At 56.1% G+C, this 14,496-nt stretch overlaps 1 protein-coding gene across 2 annotated transcripts in view; it reads right to left on the bottom strand.

Annotated features, from left to right (window-relative positions):
• Nucleotides 1-12,313, bottom strand: part of SLX9 (SLX9 ribosome biogenesis factor) — a 29,594-nt gene extending 17,281 nt beyond the window's left edge. The window contains exons 1-2 of one of the 2 annotated variants that reach the window (XM_059921711.1): nucleotides 12,103-12,313; nucleotides 7,128-7,236 (exon numbers count right to left, since the gene is read on the bottom strand). In XM_059921711.1, coding sequence (XP_059777694.1) covers nucleotides 7,128-7,236; nucleotides 12,103-12,240 — 247 coding nt within the window. In that variant the 5' untranslated portion in view covers nucleotides 12,241-12,313. The remainder of the gene's footprint in view (nucleotides 1-7,127; nucleotides 7,237-12,102) is intronic. The other variant, XM_059921712.1, reaches the window with a different exon arrangement.
• Between the last annotated feature and the right edge of the window lie 2,183 nt (nucleotides 12,314-14,496).

Genomic DNA, 14,496 nt, shown 5'->3' with positions numbered 1-14,496 from the left:
TGCGCGTGGGCTTTCTCTAGTTGCGGCGAGCGGGGGCTGCTCTTCGGTGTGGTGCGCGGGCTTCTCATTGCAGTGGCTTCTCTTTTTGCGGAGCACGGGCTCTAGGCGCGCAGGCTTCAGTAGTTGTGGCACACGGGCTCAGTAGTTGTGGCTCGTGGGCTCTAGAGCACGGGCTCAGTAGTTGTGGTGCACAGACTTAGTTGCCCCGTGGCATGTGGGATCTTCCCTGACCAGGGCTCGAACCCGTGTCCCCTGAACTGGCAGGCGGATTCTTAACCACTGCGCCACCAGGGAAGCCCCCTTTATGCCATTCTGAAGACATTTAGATCCCACAGGCAACCTTACACCACGGACACTCAGCCCGCCATGCTGCCGTGAGCATGTCGGCACCACACGTTCCCAGACAGGGGAGGAGGTCGCCACAATCCTCCTCGTCTTCCACTTGGGCTGCACTCTGCACTCAGCGCTCTGCAAGGACAAACTCACAGGGTCCCCTGACACCCCTTCTTGCAGAGAAAGAAGCTGATCACAGAAAGCCTCAGGCCGCCAGCAGGGAAGGGGGGGCAGGATGTGCCCCAACAGGTTGGCTTCACAATTGGCTCCTGACCCCCTGCCAAGACGGGAGAGAGAATAACTGAAGCACGGTTCACCCGGGACAAATCCATCAGCACTGCAGATATGCGACTGTGTGAGAGAAAACCCAAATCGCCACCAGGAGGCCACGTGGCAACATCTATGGGTCCTGGTTTGCCCACCCCCACCCAGTCCAGCGTCTCAACGTGTCAGGATGCCAGGCTCAAGAAACAGCAACCCACTGGCTTCCCAAGCAAAAAAGCTTGGCCCCCAGGGAAGTCGGCAGAGCCTCCTCCAACAAGTGGACCCTCACACCAGCCCTGCTCGCTACCACAGGCCAGCGGGTCCCGGAGGGAGAGATGCCCAGAGCTATCGCAGAGCACAGGCCAGTAGAGTGCCTGCCCTGCCAGCACCGCACGCAAGCGCTCCCAGGGTCAGGACACTGGCCCAGACCAAGATCTGGGGCCCTGGCCCACCTGAGGCCTCCTGCACCCATAACCCGAATGCCAGCAGCACAGCACAGCTGGGGCGGGGGTACACAACACACCTATCATGTCACAGCTCCAAGGGTCAGTGTGAGCCACAGCAGGGTACAGGCCCCACCTGTCATGCTGTCACTGGCCAGTGCCCAGGGTAGACTCAGGTGGGTCAGTCTGCACCCGTGTCTGCCCTCAGGAGAATGAAGGGGGACCACCAGGGTGGGCCAGGCAGCTACTCTGCGGGACTGAGGGCCCAAGGTCCCACCTGTCAGTGGGAGGAGGACCACAGCCCACTCTATAGCCAGGCCACTGGGGTGCCACGCAAAGGGGGATGGTAACACAGGGAGCAGAGGCCAGGCTGAGGCTCTGAGAGGGAAGCACCGAGAGAGCTCCTGGAGCTGGGCAGGGAGACCCCTTGTCCGCAGGGATGCTCCAGCCACTGGCAGGGGACACAAGGGGGCTGCTGGGCCACTCCCATCGCCCACCCTGAGCCCAACATCCTGGCGGGCATGGGCACTTAGCAAACGTTCACCACACTACATGGACTTCGCTTTTGCCCGCAAATACACCTCCTAAGGCCACCTGGCCGCCCCCGACGCACGAATTCAGCCACCCCTGCACCGGCACTGCCGGGACGGGCATGGGGGCTCTCACTGCTCGGCCCAGCACAGGGAAGTGGGGCCGCGGGCGGAGGGCGAGTGTTATGATGTGATTTCTTTTGTGCTATAATTCCTACTCATCCCGTGTGACACACACGAGTTGGGAAGACACGTTAGGTGGTTCAAAATGGAGCCACAGTGGCCAATGTGAACCTCCGCGTCAGCTGTTTTGAAACGTCCGCTGCAGGACCGTGAGTGTCTTAGTGATGAACTGAGAGCATTACCTTAGATGAGACGTTTGATGGGGCACGTACGTCACTGAAACAGAAGAAACAACTGATGCAGCCCAGACCCCCTTCCCAGGACAAACGATGTTCCTTAAAGAGACCCCTGAGCCCAGCGACTGGAAGCGACTCCGCGCTGCCGAGAGCTGTTCCAGAGACGCTGCCCGAGGCCCTCCCGCTCAGCCGCCGGGGACCTGCTGCCGGCTAAGATGCCACCTCCTGCCCGAAGACTCCGGCAGTGGTCCGGCACCTCTCCTCTCTGATTACCTGTGTCCCGTGCTGTGTGCCATAAGCCGAGTGACCGTCCACCTCCACCCCCGCGATTCTGACCCGCCCTTCCTGCTCGGCCCTGCAACACAACAGCGCAAGAACTGGGGTGCAGGGCGCGCTGCGGGACACCGGGGTCCCTGTGCACCCAGCTCCTCGGCACCTTGGGCCCATCCACACACGCCTCCTCACAAGGCCACGCTGCGGCCAAATCCCCTGCACTTCCTGCCAGCCGAGAGCCCGCCCAGAGCCGGGAAGAAGGCGCTGGGAAAGACCCCGTCCTGCGAGGAGGAGGAGCCGGCCCGAGGGCCCCAACCCCTCCCTCTCTGAACCGTGCGGGCAGGATCCTCCGTGCCCTTCCCTGCTTCCGTCTGTCCAAAAGAACGGGCTCAACGCAGGCAGAGCAAGGCGAGAAGAGCCCAGCAGTGGGGCCCTTCCTGTCCCCCGGCTGCCAGCAGGCCCAGAGCAGCGGCCCATGCCTTCCATCCTCTCCTTGAGCACACAGAGCTCAGGCCCTGTTAGTGCAGGCAGCCCTGGACACAGTGGGCACCCCTCCCAGGGCCTCCCCCCACGGCCAGGAGGCAAGCGCCCAGGCAGCACGCGGGGTGCTCAGAGCCTGCGGCCACAGAGGACGGCGGGCGCCACGCACCGCGGCCAAGCCCAGGAGGGCTTCCTCCAGCTCCCAGACCCGCAAGTGCCGCTGCCCACCGGAGACCTCCAGGGCTCCTCTCAGCGGCCTCAGGAGGCCAGGGAGGCCAAGGGGAGAGTGAACCGCCCCTGGCCAACGCGGGTCTCCACAGAGCAGCGGCTCCCTCCAGGCCTGACTCTCACTGTTCCTGTTACACTCGGGCCGGGTGGAGAGGAGTAGAGCTTAGTAAAGCTCTAAGTGGATTATTCTGTCACAGCCCTGGCGTCACAGCCCTGGGATCACAGCCCTGGGGCCACAGCCCTGGCGTCACAGCCCTGACTTGAAAGGCAGAGCAAGTCCCTCGATGGGGAGCTGCATCCGAAGTCCCTAAAGACAGCCTCTGGGAAGCGCTCGGGTCCCGTCTGCGCCCCAAGGTCAGCCCTCCCAAGCCTCCTCTCCTCCTCCAGGCAGGACCCGCTCCAGTTCTGGGCTCAGCCTGAAGACGAGACGCAGCTCTGCTGCCCTCTGCTGAGCACCTGCCTCGGAGGAAACCGAGTTCTGGAGGAAACCGCAGCGGTCTGCCAGCGGGGGGTGGGGGGGGGAGCTCAGGCCGCAGGGAAAGGGAAGGTCAGGGCAGAGCTCTCTGCTTGGGTGGGGGAAGGGGGTGCCTCGGCAGCACAGCCCCCCGGGAGATGAAGGTGGGTGACCCCAAAGCCAAGTCCCTCCACCGGGGCCTCGAGGCCTCCGTGTCCACTCACCAGCGTCACTTCCCCACCTCTTCCACCCAGAGCCCCTGCAGACGTGCTGCCACCGCCACCTCCTCCCTCCTGCCCTCCTGCTCCCGCGTCCCTCACCAAGACCGTCCTCCACTCACTCACGCCCCCGTTTGAGTCCAGGGGCCGGGACTGCCCAGCCCAGGGCACAGGCGGAGGGCTGGCAACAGCGCAGGCGCTTATCTGAGCACCGAGTGGCTTGTTTCCCGCAACAGCACAGCACAAAGAGCACAGAACTGGAGGGCGGTGCCCTGTGCGGGGCAGGATGCTGGCGCCCAGGCTGCAGGGGAGGGTGTGGGCGCAGGTCTGCGCTGGGAGGGGAGTGCAGCAGACACGCGTCCACCCCGGGGCGGGGCGGGGGGGGACCCACAACCAGGCTCCTCTGGGACCACATGGACCACACGGGCACAGTGGCCAGGGACGCGGGGAGCAGTGCTATTTGCGCCTCAGCCCAGGGCAAGGACGTGCTCATCCAGGCAGACAGGCGCCCTCGCCGTCACGGCCCAGCAGGTCACTGAGCAGAGCTGAGTCACCGGATGCCACTTTCCACATGACCTGCCTCTGCCCCGGGCCACCGGTCCCAGCTCAAACCCAGGGGAGCCACGAGGCCCATCGCCCAAGAGATCCAGGGCACTGGCCAATCAGGAGGCAGGTCTGAGGAACCCCAAAACGCAAGAGCAGCTGGAGAGGGAGGCGTGGGTAGGGTGAAAGACACCTGCCACGGGGAACCAGGGCACCTCAGCCAGCAGAGGGCCTCGCTCAAGGGGACACGTGGCCGATCACTCCTCCAGCATCACCGGGCACTTACGGAAGCCAGCCCCAGGTGCCGTTCCCCACTTTCCACGTTTACTGACACATCTGAACCCCAAAGCAGGCAGCACTGAGGAGGCAAGGACCAGTATTACCCCTGTTACAGGTGAGCAGCCAAGGGCCACAGAGCCAAGTGGCCGGCCCCAGCCCCCAGCTGCGAGGCTCCGGAGCACACGCCCCACAACCGCCGTCAGCGCTGGGCCTCAGGCGGCCCACCCACTTCCTCCAGTCCCCCGGGACCTGAGGCTCTCACAGCTCTGCCAGCCGCGAGGCCGCAGAGCTCACAGCAGCCAGCGCCCTGAGCCCTGCACCCCAGAGCCCGGGCCCTCTCCTTCTGTATATTTTCTTTAATTTTCTGTATATTATGACACTGTGACATCCTTAATAAAGACAAAACAAAACAAAACAAAACACCTATCTGGCTGGAGAGAGACTGCTTTCTGGGGGTTGGCCAGCCCCCATCTTCTGCCTCCTGGCCACCCTGCTGCTTTCCCGCGGGGCCCTGCGCGCCGTGCCCTGGTCGCTAGGACCTGTGAGTGTAACAAACCTCTTCCTCAGCTGCCCCTTCTCCTCCATGGTCACACCCCACAGACCACCTCGTGAAGGAAAATAAACACTGCCTTCCTTCTCTCCCTGTCCCCCCTCCACACCCCTGTGGTTTTCAGGCCACACCACCCAGATTTTAAGTGTCCCCTCTGCTGGGAGATGACATCTGCTCTTTCTGGTTGGCCATGCTCTCCGGGCAGCCAATGCTGTCTGTGGCGGCCTGGAATTTTCTACAACCCCTCAGATTTAGTACGAAGGCTCAGGGGTAACTGAGTTCTGCCTGCCGCACACTGAGACAGTCCCACAGATCAGGACCGCAAGGGCTGACCAGGAGATCTGGATGACAGCCCATCGCAGCTCAGGACCGAGAGGAGACGGGGGCTTCTATGCTCCTGCAGCCGCGAGGCAGGACCCACTAGGCCCTGGGCCAGTGTCCTGAACCTGGCAGCATCGGAGACCCCTGGAGCGTGTGTGAAAACAAGGTTCCGCAGGTCTGGGATGGGACCCCAGGGATGCCGGTGCCGGCCAGAAAAGCCATCAAAACTGCCCGGTACACAAACCGTAAAAGAACCAGTGAACACACAGAAAGTTGTCTGATCATGTGGGTCACCAAAGGGACCTGAGTGACCACGGCTCCGGCCCTCCCAGGCACACCCTGCCCGCCCTAACGAAGGCAAGTCCCTGCGGCACCCCCCGTGGGAAAGCACTCAGGCAGGTCACGCAGCCAGAGCTGCCATGTGCTCTGCGGAATCCATCCCAAGAAACAGCAGGAGAGTCTGACGGCCGAGAACGTGGTACCCACAAACACAGCACTTTGGAGGTCAGGATTACTTTGGGCTGGAGGCAAACAGAATCAGCAGGTGCAAAAAGACGCTGCCCACAACTTCCCTTCTCTGACTGAGGACAGAAAATTCTCAAATGAGGACTGCCATACATCCCCCTTCTGAGGAAGTCTCATGGCCACGAGGACACCAGAGCCGGCACCACATGGACCTGCATGAACCTTCCTCCACGTACTCACCCCCCCCCCAGTTTGCCCTGGGAAGCCCACAGCATCACTGCTCTGGGCTAAGACGCTGCAGAGGCCCAAGTTCTCACCACCGCTTTGAATTACTCATCACTGAGGTTTCTCCCACGTGATGTGACCTGCACACAGCAGTAATTTGTTTTTCTCTTGTTAATCTGTCTTTGTTAGTCTAACTTGCAGGGTCCTAGCCAAGAACCTAGGAGGGTAGAGGGGAGGCGGCTTCCCTCCCTACAGCTTCAACATACAAGGAATGGCAAGGAGATTCGGATAATCTCCCCAGTGAAATAAAAAAAAATCCAAAGCAATGATGCAAACAACATGACCTCATGGGAGATGCTTGATATAAGCCGTACCTGTGAAATAACTACAGCATACAACCGCAACGGCTGTTTACAAACTGTAGACGCAAACCCAGAAAAACTACGCCAAAAACCTAGAAGCCCTGCCCTGGAGGCCAGAGTGCTCCCAACAGGGCTACAGACGCTTTTATTCTCAATGGCTCAGCTGTAAATGTGCAGCTCACATATGCAGCATGAAGCTTCTCTCCAGAAAGTGGTGGCAGTGTGGCCACCCAGGGCAGGAGAGGCGCTCCTCTCCTCCAGGAGCAGCCCAGACGGGACGCTGGAGCCAGGAACACCACAAAGCCCCAAGTGGGGGAGGTGCAGTAGGAAAAAAGACCTCCCCCACACGATAAACACGTGAAGGAAAGGGGAGCGGGGCCTGCAACGCGCCCTTGTTCCCACCTGGTTTTGACTGAGGCAATCACGAAGATGGGCGCTTCTTCTACTTCATTTATCTGAAATAAGGAATTACCACTGATCTGTTTAGGTGTGATGATGGCCTTGTAGGCGCGTTTATGTCTTTTTTTCTAAGAGCTCTTAAAAATACTTACTAAAGAATTCTTGAGGGAAATGCTGTTTGTTTCAAAATAACCCAGTACTGTGTGTGCTGAAAACAGAGGATGGGCACGTGGACTGTCTTTATACCAGCTTCCGCTTAGCACATCCTTAAAATTTTCCACTAATAAAAAAAACCTCTTAGAAGTGTACAGGCGGACCTGAAATCTGCTCTGGCCCATGCCTGTGAGCACGTGGAAGCTGGCCAGGCGCCCACCCCTGAGGTCCGTCCTGCTCGCTCTCACCTCTCCTGACGGAGGCGAGGCTCCTCGCGTCCACGTCCAGCTTCTGCACCAAGGCGCTGGGGTCTATCGTGGTCCCGGCAAACACACTGGCATTCGTGAAGGCCCACTCCTGAGATGGAAACAGAGGAGACCTAAGACCTGCTCTGTGGCTTCAGAGACCCCTCGGCGAGGGCCGGACCCCCGCTTTTCCAGAGGGGGAGCCGGAGAGGAGCCCAAGGCCACCCCAGCTCAGACCCCAGAGCTCTCAAGCCACATCCTTTCTGCAGCCTCGGTTCACCACCCAGCCCTGGATCCTGGTTGCGGGACCCTCTGAGACCAGATGCAGGATCAGTAATGATTACGAATTACACCCTCAACACTCAGGAGCCCCTGTGAGAGGAACCAGGTTCCCCCCACACCTCCCACCTTCCCACTGTCCCTCCCGTTTCACAGCCACTGCTCCCTCTCAGCAATCTCCCTGTTTCCCACCCCCATTCACCCCACATCAAGATTTCAAAATCCTCCAGGTCACTCTGCCCATCACACTGTGCTAACCCAGACCCGCCTCCCAGGCCTGGCCAGCTCATTCGGGTCCAAGCTCCAGGACAGGGGCCTTGGAAGGGGCGCCAATAACACGGGGGCTTGGGCACAACCTCTGAGCAGACGCTGGCCAGGCAGCAAGCCGCCCTGGCCCGGGGGCAGCTTCCAGGAAGCGGCGTCACGGCAGGCTGGAGGTGGTGTGAGCTCAAGGCTGCACTGGCTCAGGAGTGGCCGGACAGAATGGCAAAGCCACTAGTCCCTGTGAAGGCGGGTCAAAACATCAGCTCCCTGAACTATGACAGCAGCCTCCCAGCCACACACACGTATCCAGCGGTAAAGGGCAAGGATCTCTGTGGCCATGGGGGCTTAAGCACAGTCTGACCAGTAAGGGGCTTGTGCTGACCCAGGCTGCCAGGCTGAAAGATAAAGACAAGAAAAAACAGGAGCAGGGAGATGGGAGGCCGTGCGCTGGCGGAGAGTGGACCCGGAGTCACACGGCAGCCCAGAGCCAGGCCAGCGAGCAAATAAACAACCACATGAACAGCATCAAGCCCCCGCAGTGCCACCATGCACTGCCTAAGACATCCGGTTTTCAACAGCAACAGAGCAGGACCTGTGCAAAGAAACTGGGAAGCAAGACCTAGGCAACAGAAGCTGCTTCTGAGGGGCCCACGTGTTGGACTTGGCAACAGCCTCATAGCGGCCACTGTAAATATACTCAGGACTAAAAGAGACCCTGTCTAAAGAACTACAGGAAAGTTATGGTGACAACATCTCATCAAACAGAGAACATCAGTAAAGAGACAGAAATCATTTAAAAATAAAATTCTTAAATATGCTACAAGGACATACTGCACAACACAGGAAATATAGCCAACGTTTTATAATAACTATAAATGGAATATAACCTTTAAAAATTGTGAATCACTATGTTGTACACCTGTAACTTATATAACATTGTACATCAACTATATCTCAATTTTTAAAAAACAGAAAAAAATAAATAAAATTACAGCAATCAATTCAGTGTGGCATTGGCATAAGGATATACAAACAGATCAACAGAACATATTAGAGTCCATAAATAGACCCACACATATATGGTCAATTGATTTTTGACAAAAGCTCCAAGATAATTTAATGGAGAACTCCAATAAATTATGTGGAAACAAAATGATATTTATATGGGGAAAAAAATGATTCTCAACCCCTACTGCATACCATAACAAAAAATATATATGTTTTTCATAATGTATATTTTTATAATATATATAAGTAAATAAAATTCTGGAGTAAAAAAGTACGTTAATCAAAATGAAGAATTTCACTACAGAGATTCAAAAGTAAATCTAAGCTGGCAGAGGAAAAAAATCAGTGAATATGAAGAAAGATCAATAGAAATTGTACCTTATGAAGAAAAGACGGAAAAAGAACAGAGCTTCACAGAAAAAAATGAATAGAAATAACCTTACACAACAGCCTTGCAGAAAAACAAATAGAGCCTCAGAGCACCATTCAGCATGCCAACCTATGTACATGTAACGGAAGTACCAGAAGAAGAGAGACAGAACAGGGCAGAAAAAGTATTCGAAGAAATTATGTCTGAACACTTGCCAAAGTTGATGGAAAACCCTAACCTATACATCCAAACTCAATGAACTCCAAGTAGGATAAACAAACTCCAAACAGAACAAGCACAGAGATCTACACCAAGACACATCATAGTCAAAACGTTTAAAGGCAAAGAGAAAATCTTGAAAGCAGCAAAAAATGACTCATCACATACAAGGGAACCCCAATAAGATTAACAGCTGACCTCTCATGAGAAACAATGGAGGCCAGAAGGCAGTGGGATAACATAAAAGTGGTGAAAGACTATAGTCAACCAAGAATCTTATATCCAGCAAAACTATCCTTCAAAGATGAAGGTAAAATAAACACAGTCCCAGATAAACTAAAGCTGAGAGAATCTGTTGCTAGTAGACCTGCCTTATAAGAAATATTAATAAAGTTTTTTTAGGCTAAAAGCAAATGATACCAGACAGTAATTCAAATCCACAAAAACAAAACAAGAGGCCTGGAAAAGGTAAACATGTAACTAGCTATGAAAGGATAATTGTAACAACTTACAGTTGGGTTGTAACATATTTGGACACAACTTGCATACATAACAGTAACAGCACAACAAGGGGATAAGAGGGAATGGAGTTAAACAGTAGTGAAGATTCCGTCTTTCACTTGAATTAAGATGTAAATACTGATGTACATCATGGGCCCTATGTCAACCAGCAAAGGATATCCACTGACAAAAAGTCTCTCCATGACCAAACTCTGCTCAGACTCCCCTGAGCTTTTCAACTAAACCTTGACTTTTCACAACACCAAAAGCACAAACAACAAGAGAAAACAAGATAAACTGGACCTCATCAAAATTAAAAACTGTGCTTCCAAGGACAATATCAAGAAAGTAAAAAGACAACCCACAGAAGTAAAAAAAATATTTGCAAACCATATATATCTGATAAGGGTTTACTATCCAGAATATATAAAGAACTCTGACAATTCAACAAAAAGACAATCAACATAATTTTTAAATGGGCAAAGGACTTGAATAGACATTTCTCCAGAGATACACAATCAACAAGCCCATGAAAAAAATCCTCAACATTATTCATTAGCCCTTAGGGAAATGCAAATCAAAACAATGAAATACCACCTCACATCCAGTAGGATGGCTATAATCAAAAAGACAGACGATAACAAGTGCTGGTGAGGATGTGGAGAAATTGGAACCCTCATTTATTGCTGGTGGGACTCTAAAATGGCACAGCCATTGTGGAAAGTAATCTGGCAATTCCTCAAAAAGTTCAACACAGAGTTCCATACATCCTAGCAATTCCACTCCATGCATCCACAGAAAAATTTGTACACAGCAGTATTATCATGATGGCCAAAAATTTGAAACAACCTAACTATCCAACTTATGAATGGATAAATAAAATGTGACATGGTCTGGTATACCCATACAATGGAATATTTTTCAGCCATAAAAAGAATAAAGACAACAAAGAAAAGGATGCTACAAAAATAGTACTATAAGGATGAACTGCAAAAGCACGCCCAGTGAAAGAACCCTGACACAAAAGGCCACGTATCGTATAATTCCATTTGTATGAAACATCCAGAAGAGGCATATATATACAGAAAGCAGATTCATGGTTGCCAGAATGACCTAATGACTGATAATAAGTATGGGGTTTCCTTTTAGGGTGATGAAAATGTTCTGAAATCTGTAGTGATGATTGTGCAAATCTGTGAATATACTAAAAAAAAAAAAAAACCCATTAAATTGTACACTTTAAATGGATGAATTTTATGACATGAATTCTACCCCAACAAAGTTTTTATGAAAACCAGGGCACTGATGCCAGACCCTGGCTTCAAACATCGGCTCCTCCATCAGCAGCTGAATGTCCTTGGTAATTTATTTAAACTCTCAGTTTTTTCCTCATTTCAGCAAAATGAGGGTTGGGGCTGTTAAGAAGAAGTAAAGTGCCTGGCACACAGCAAGTGCTTAACAAACATGGCTGTTCTCTTTAGCGTTACTGATCCAAAGCCACGGTCCCCACAAGCCAGCAAGATTTTGTCCACTGTCCAGGTGCTAGCCCCTTGGTTACAAACACCAGTAAATGCTTCCAGGAAGCTCCAGGGTCAGCACCTGGACAAAGAAAACATGGTCTAATCAAAGACTGGAACATTGTTCCACCACAAAAAGGAATGAAGCATTGATACACATTATACAACCTCCAGGAGTGCTGAAAACGCTATGCTAAGTCCAAGAAGCCAAACGCAAAGGCCACAGCCTACACGCAAAGGCCACGGCTCCATCCATAGGAAATGTACCGAACAGAGGCAGAAAGATCAGTGGCTGCTTAGGGCTAGGTAAGATGGGGGGACGGGGGGGGACTGCTACAGGGTACAGGGTCTCTTCAGTTTGCTCTTCGGTTTCTTCGTTAATCCTGGGAATTCCCTTTCCTTTCCTCGGAGCACAGCTACGATGCACAGGAGTTTTTGCCATTTTCGCGCAGCATTTCTACACGTGGGGATGGGAGGTTCCTGGTCCTCCCTCGCAGAACTCCAAACGCGGAGCAAGTCAACGCCTCCCAGGCCGTCGCGCACGTGAGCAGCCGAGCCTCGGGGTCCACGGAGGCCACGACACTTCGCGGACTAGGAAGGCCCGCAGGCCGCGCGGTAAACTCCGCCGAGGCCCAGGGCGGTCCCGGGGTCGCGGGGACCCTTTGGGGGCGACAGGGGGGCCCCCACAAAGCACGCGGGGCCGGAGCCGGCCCGGGACCCCCGAGGCCGCAAAGTGTGGCGCCCCGACCCCGGCCCGCGGCCCCCTTCCCCCACCCGCAGCCCTTCCCCACGCCTACGGCCCGCGGTGTCCCCAGCTTACCTTCCCCCCGACTCCGCCAGCCGAGGCCTGCAGAGAGGCCGCCTCCCGGGCGGGGGGCGCGGGGCTGAGCGCGGCCTCCCCTGTGGGCCTCACGGCAGCCTTGTGCACCCGGGACCGCAGACCCCTCACTTTCCCCATGTCCGCGGCGGAGACCCACAACCGGCCGGAAGCCGAGGAGCACACGCGGCACCGGCTGCCGGAAGCTGGTCCGCCGCTCTAGCGGCCCGGCGGAAACGAGAGCCGCGGTGGCTGGAATCCGCGATCCTGCCCGCGCCGGCCTCGAGGCGCCAGAGAGGAGTGGGGCGGGGCCGCAGAGGGGCGGGGCTGCGCTCCTCGTCCCGCCTTTGGCTCCGCCCCGCCCCCCGGGGCAGGTGTGGCTAATTGCTGGAATCACGCAGCCTCCCTGCGATCTGGAGAATGATGGCTACAGCGCTGGAGGGGATCAAGTTTGTTGAAATACACGAGTGTGTTTGCTTGTGCCTGTCAAAAACGCCCTGCGGGGAGGAAGAGAATCGGAGGACTGGGGAACCCCTAAAGGAAACCCCATACTTACTAAAACACCTCAGAGGCATCAGGCCAGGATTTATAGGGGCGACTTCACAGAACGGATCTGGGCTGGGGCCAGAGAGAAATGTCCCTGGAAGAAACCCCAGAAGCCAGCTCTCAGGCTCGGCACCCCAACTCTGTCAGTGGCCCTGCTATCACCAGCGCCTGCCCAGGGCCAGGTTGGGTGTCTGACCAGCGCCTGCCAGACCAGCTTCCTTTGGCTAGAAACTGTTTCCTGGCTGGGACCCAGAGCAGTGGAACTTCTGGGGAGGCTTTCTGGAGCACGGAGAAGGCCAAGCCCACCACCCACTCGTGTCCCCACTCGTCTGGTGGCACCTACAACTTCTTTAAGGGGTGTCACGAGTCATTCTCTGGTTCCGCCAGACCTAAGGAGAACACAGAGGTAATGACTGCTGGGTACACGTGCTGCCAGGGTGCATGCAGACACAGCACTAACTCAGCTGGCACCCAGGGACGACCTCCTGGAAGCAGGCGCAGAGGCACTAGGCAGCATTCCAGAAGCAGCTCTGTTCTGTCGGCCCCAGCATCACTGGGCCTGATCTTCGACACGCTTGCATACTCCGCATCCAGCTAGCCTCACTTCCTGAGCCGGCTGCGGCAGGGAGGCCTGGGCTTGCCTCCTGACCTGGGGGCCTGCTCCCTTGCCAGACCCCCAGTGAGCTGGGCCCCTTGCCAGCTCCAAAGGCCTGCAGGGCAGCCGCCATTTCAGGGTTTGCTTTTTGCCCTTTCTGTACAGCCCATGCTTTCTCAATAGAAGGAAAAGAATGTCCAACTGCTGCAAAATGGATCTGTTATGAGTTTTTTAAATCCTGGGGCCCGTTCCCTCTCTTTCCCTTCATCCCCCTGCGTGACCAGGCCACACCCTGCTACCCTGACACTTTCATCTGCAGCCCCGACCTCTCTCTGGGTCTCCACCTGAAACTGAGGGAATCTTATAGTGGAATTCTTGGTTCCCATCCCAACCTGCCCCCACTACCCGGGCAGTATATTCCCCTCCAGAAGAAATGGCACCGACACTCACACAGCCGCCCAAGCCCCAAACCGAGCTGTCACCTTGGCTAGCGTCCCCTCTCCCTGTCACATCCAACCCAAGAGCCCCCTTATCACTCCCTCCAAATTCCACCCCCACCTGGGCTCCTGCCCTGGCCTCCTCACTGGAGGCCCCTACCTCCCCAGAGGGGCCACGGCCATGATCGCCCTGGAAAGGCTACCCCTGGCTTTGGCCTCCAGGGGAGGACCCCTCCCTCAGCCGCTCTGTCCTTCCCAGCGCTCAGCCGTGTCTCCTCTGTCCCATGTGCCGTCCGCCTCCCTGCGGGACCTCGCGGCCTTGGTGGTCTCTGGACAGGCCACGCCCCCCGTGCTGGAGGCGCGAGTTAATTCTTCTGTCGCGCGAGGGCGCCGGCGGCCCGCGTGGGTTTCTCTGGAGGAGCTGGGACGCCGCGGGCGCAGGCGCGGGCGTGCTGGGGATCCCAGCGCCGGCCCTTCCCCGGACCCCGAGCGCCTTCAGCCTCCGCGGGGCGCGGACCTCCTCGCGGGTCCGGGGGTCCCACGAAGTCGTGGAAGGATGGCTTCCGGGAGAGCCTCGGGGCAAACACCCCGCCGCTCATCCCGGTCCACCCGGTGCTTCGGGGCCCTCCGCAAGGACTTCCTGATGACGCCCCAGCTCTCTGCTCTCGGGTTTCCCAAACCCCACCAGGCTGCGCGTTAGAGCGGACGGCAACCTGCGAACAGCGGGGCTGCAGACCCCCGGCTCTGACCCGCTGCTCCTCCCAGCGCCCGCGGCTCCTTGCGGCGTGGGCGCCGCCCTGGCCAGTGGCCGGGCTGGGA

This window comes from Balaenoptera ricei, chromosome 4, assembly GCF_028023285.1.
Source record: "Balaenoptera ricei isolate mBalRic1 chromosome 4, mBalRic1.hap2, whole genome shotgun sequence".
Lineage (NCBI taxonomy): Eukaryota > Metazoa > Chordata > Mammalia > Artiodactyla > Balaenopteridae > Balaenoptera > Balaenoptera ricei.
Note: the sequence above shows the minus strand (reverse complement) of the source record. Positions and strands in the feature narration are given on the sequence as shown.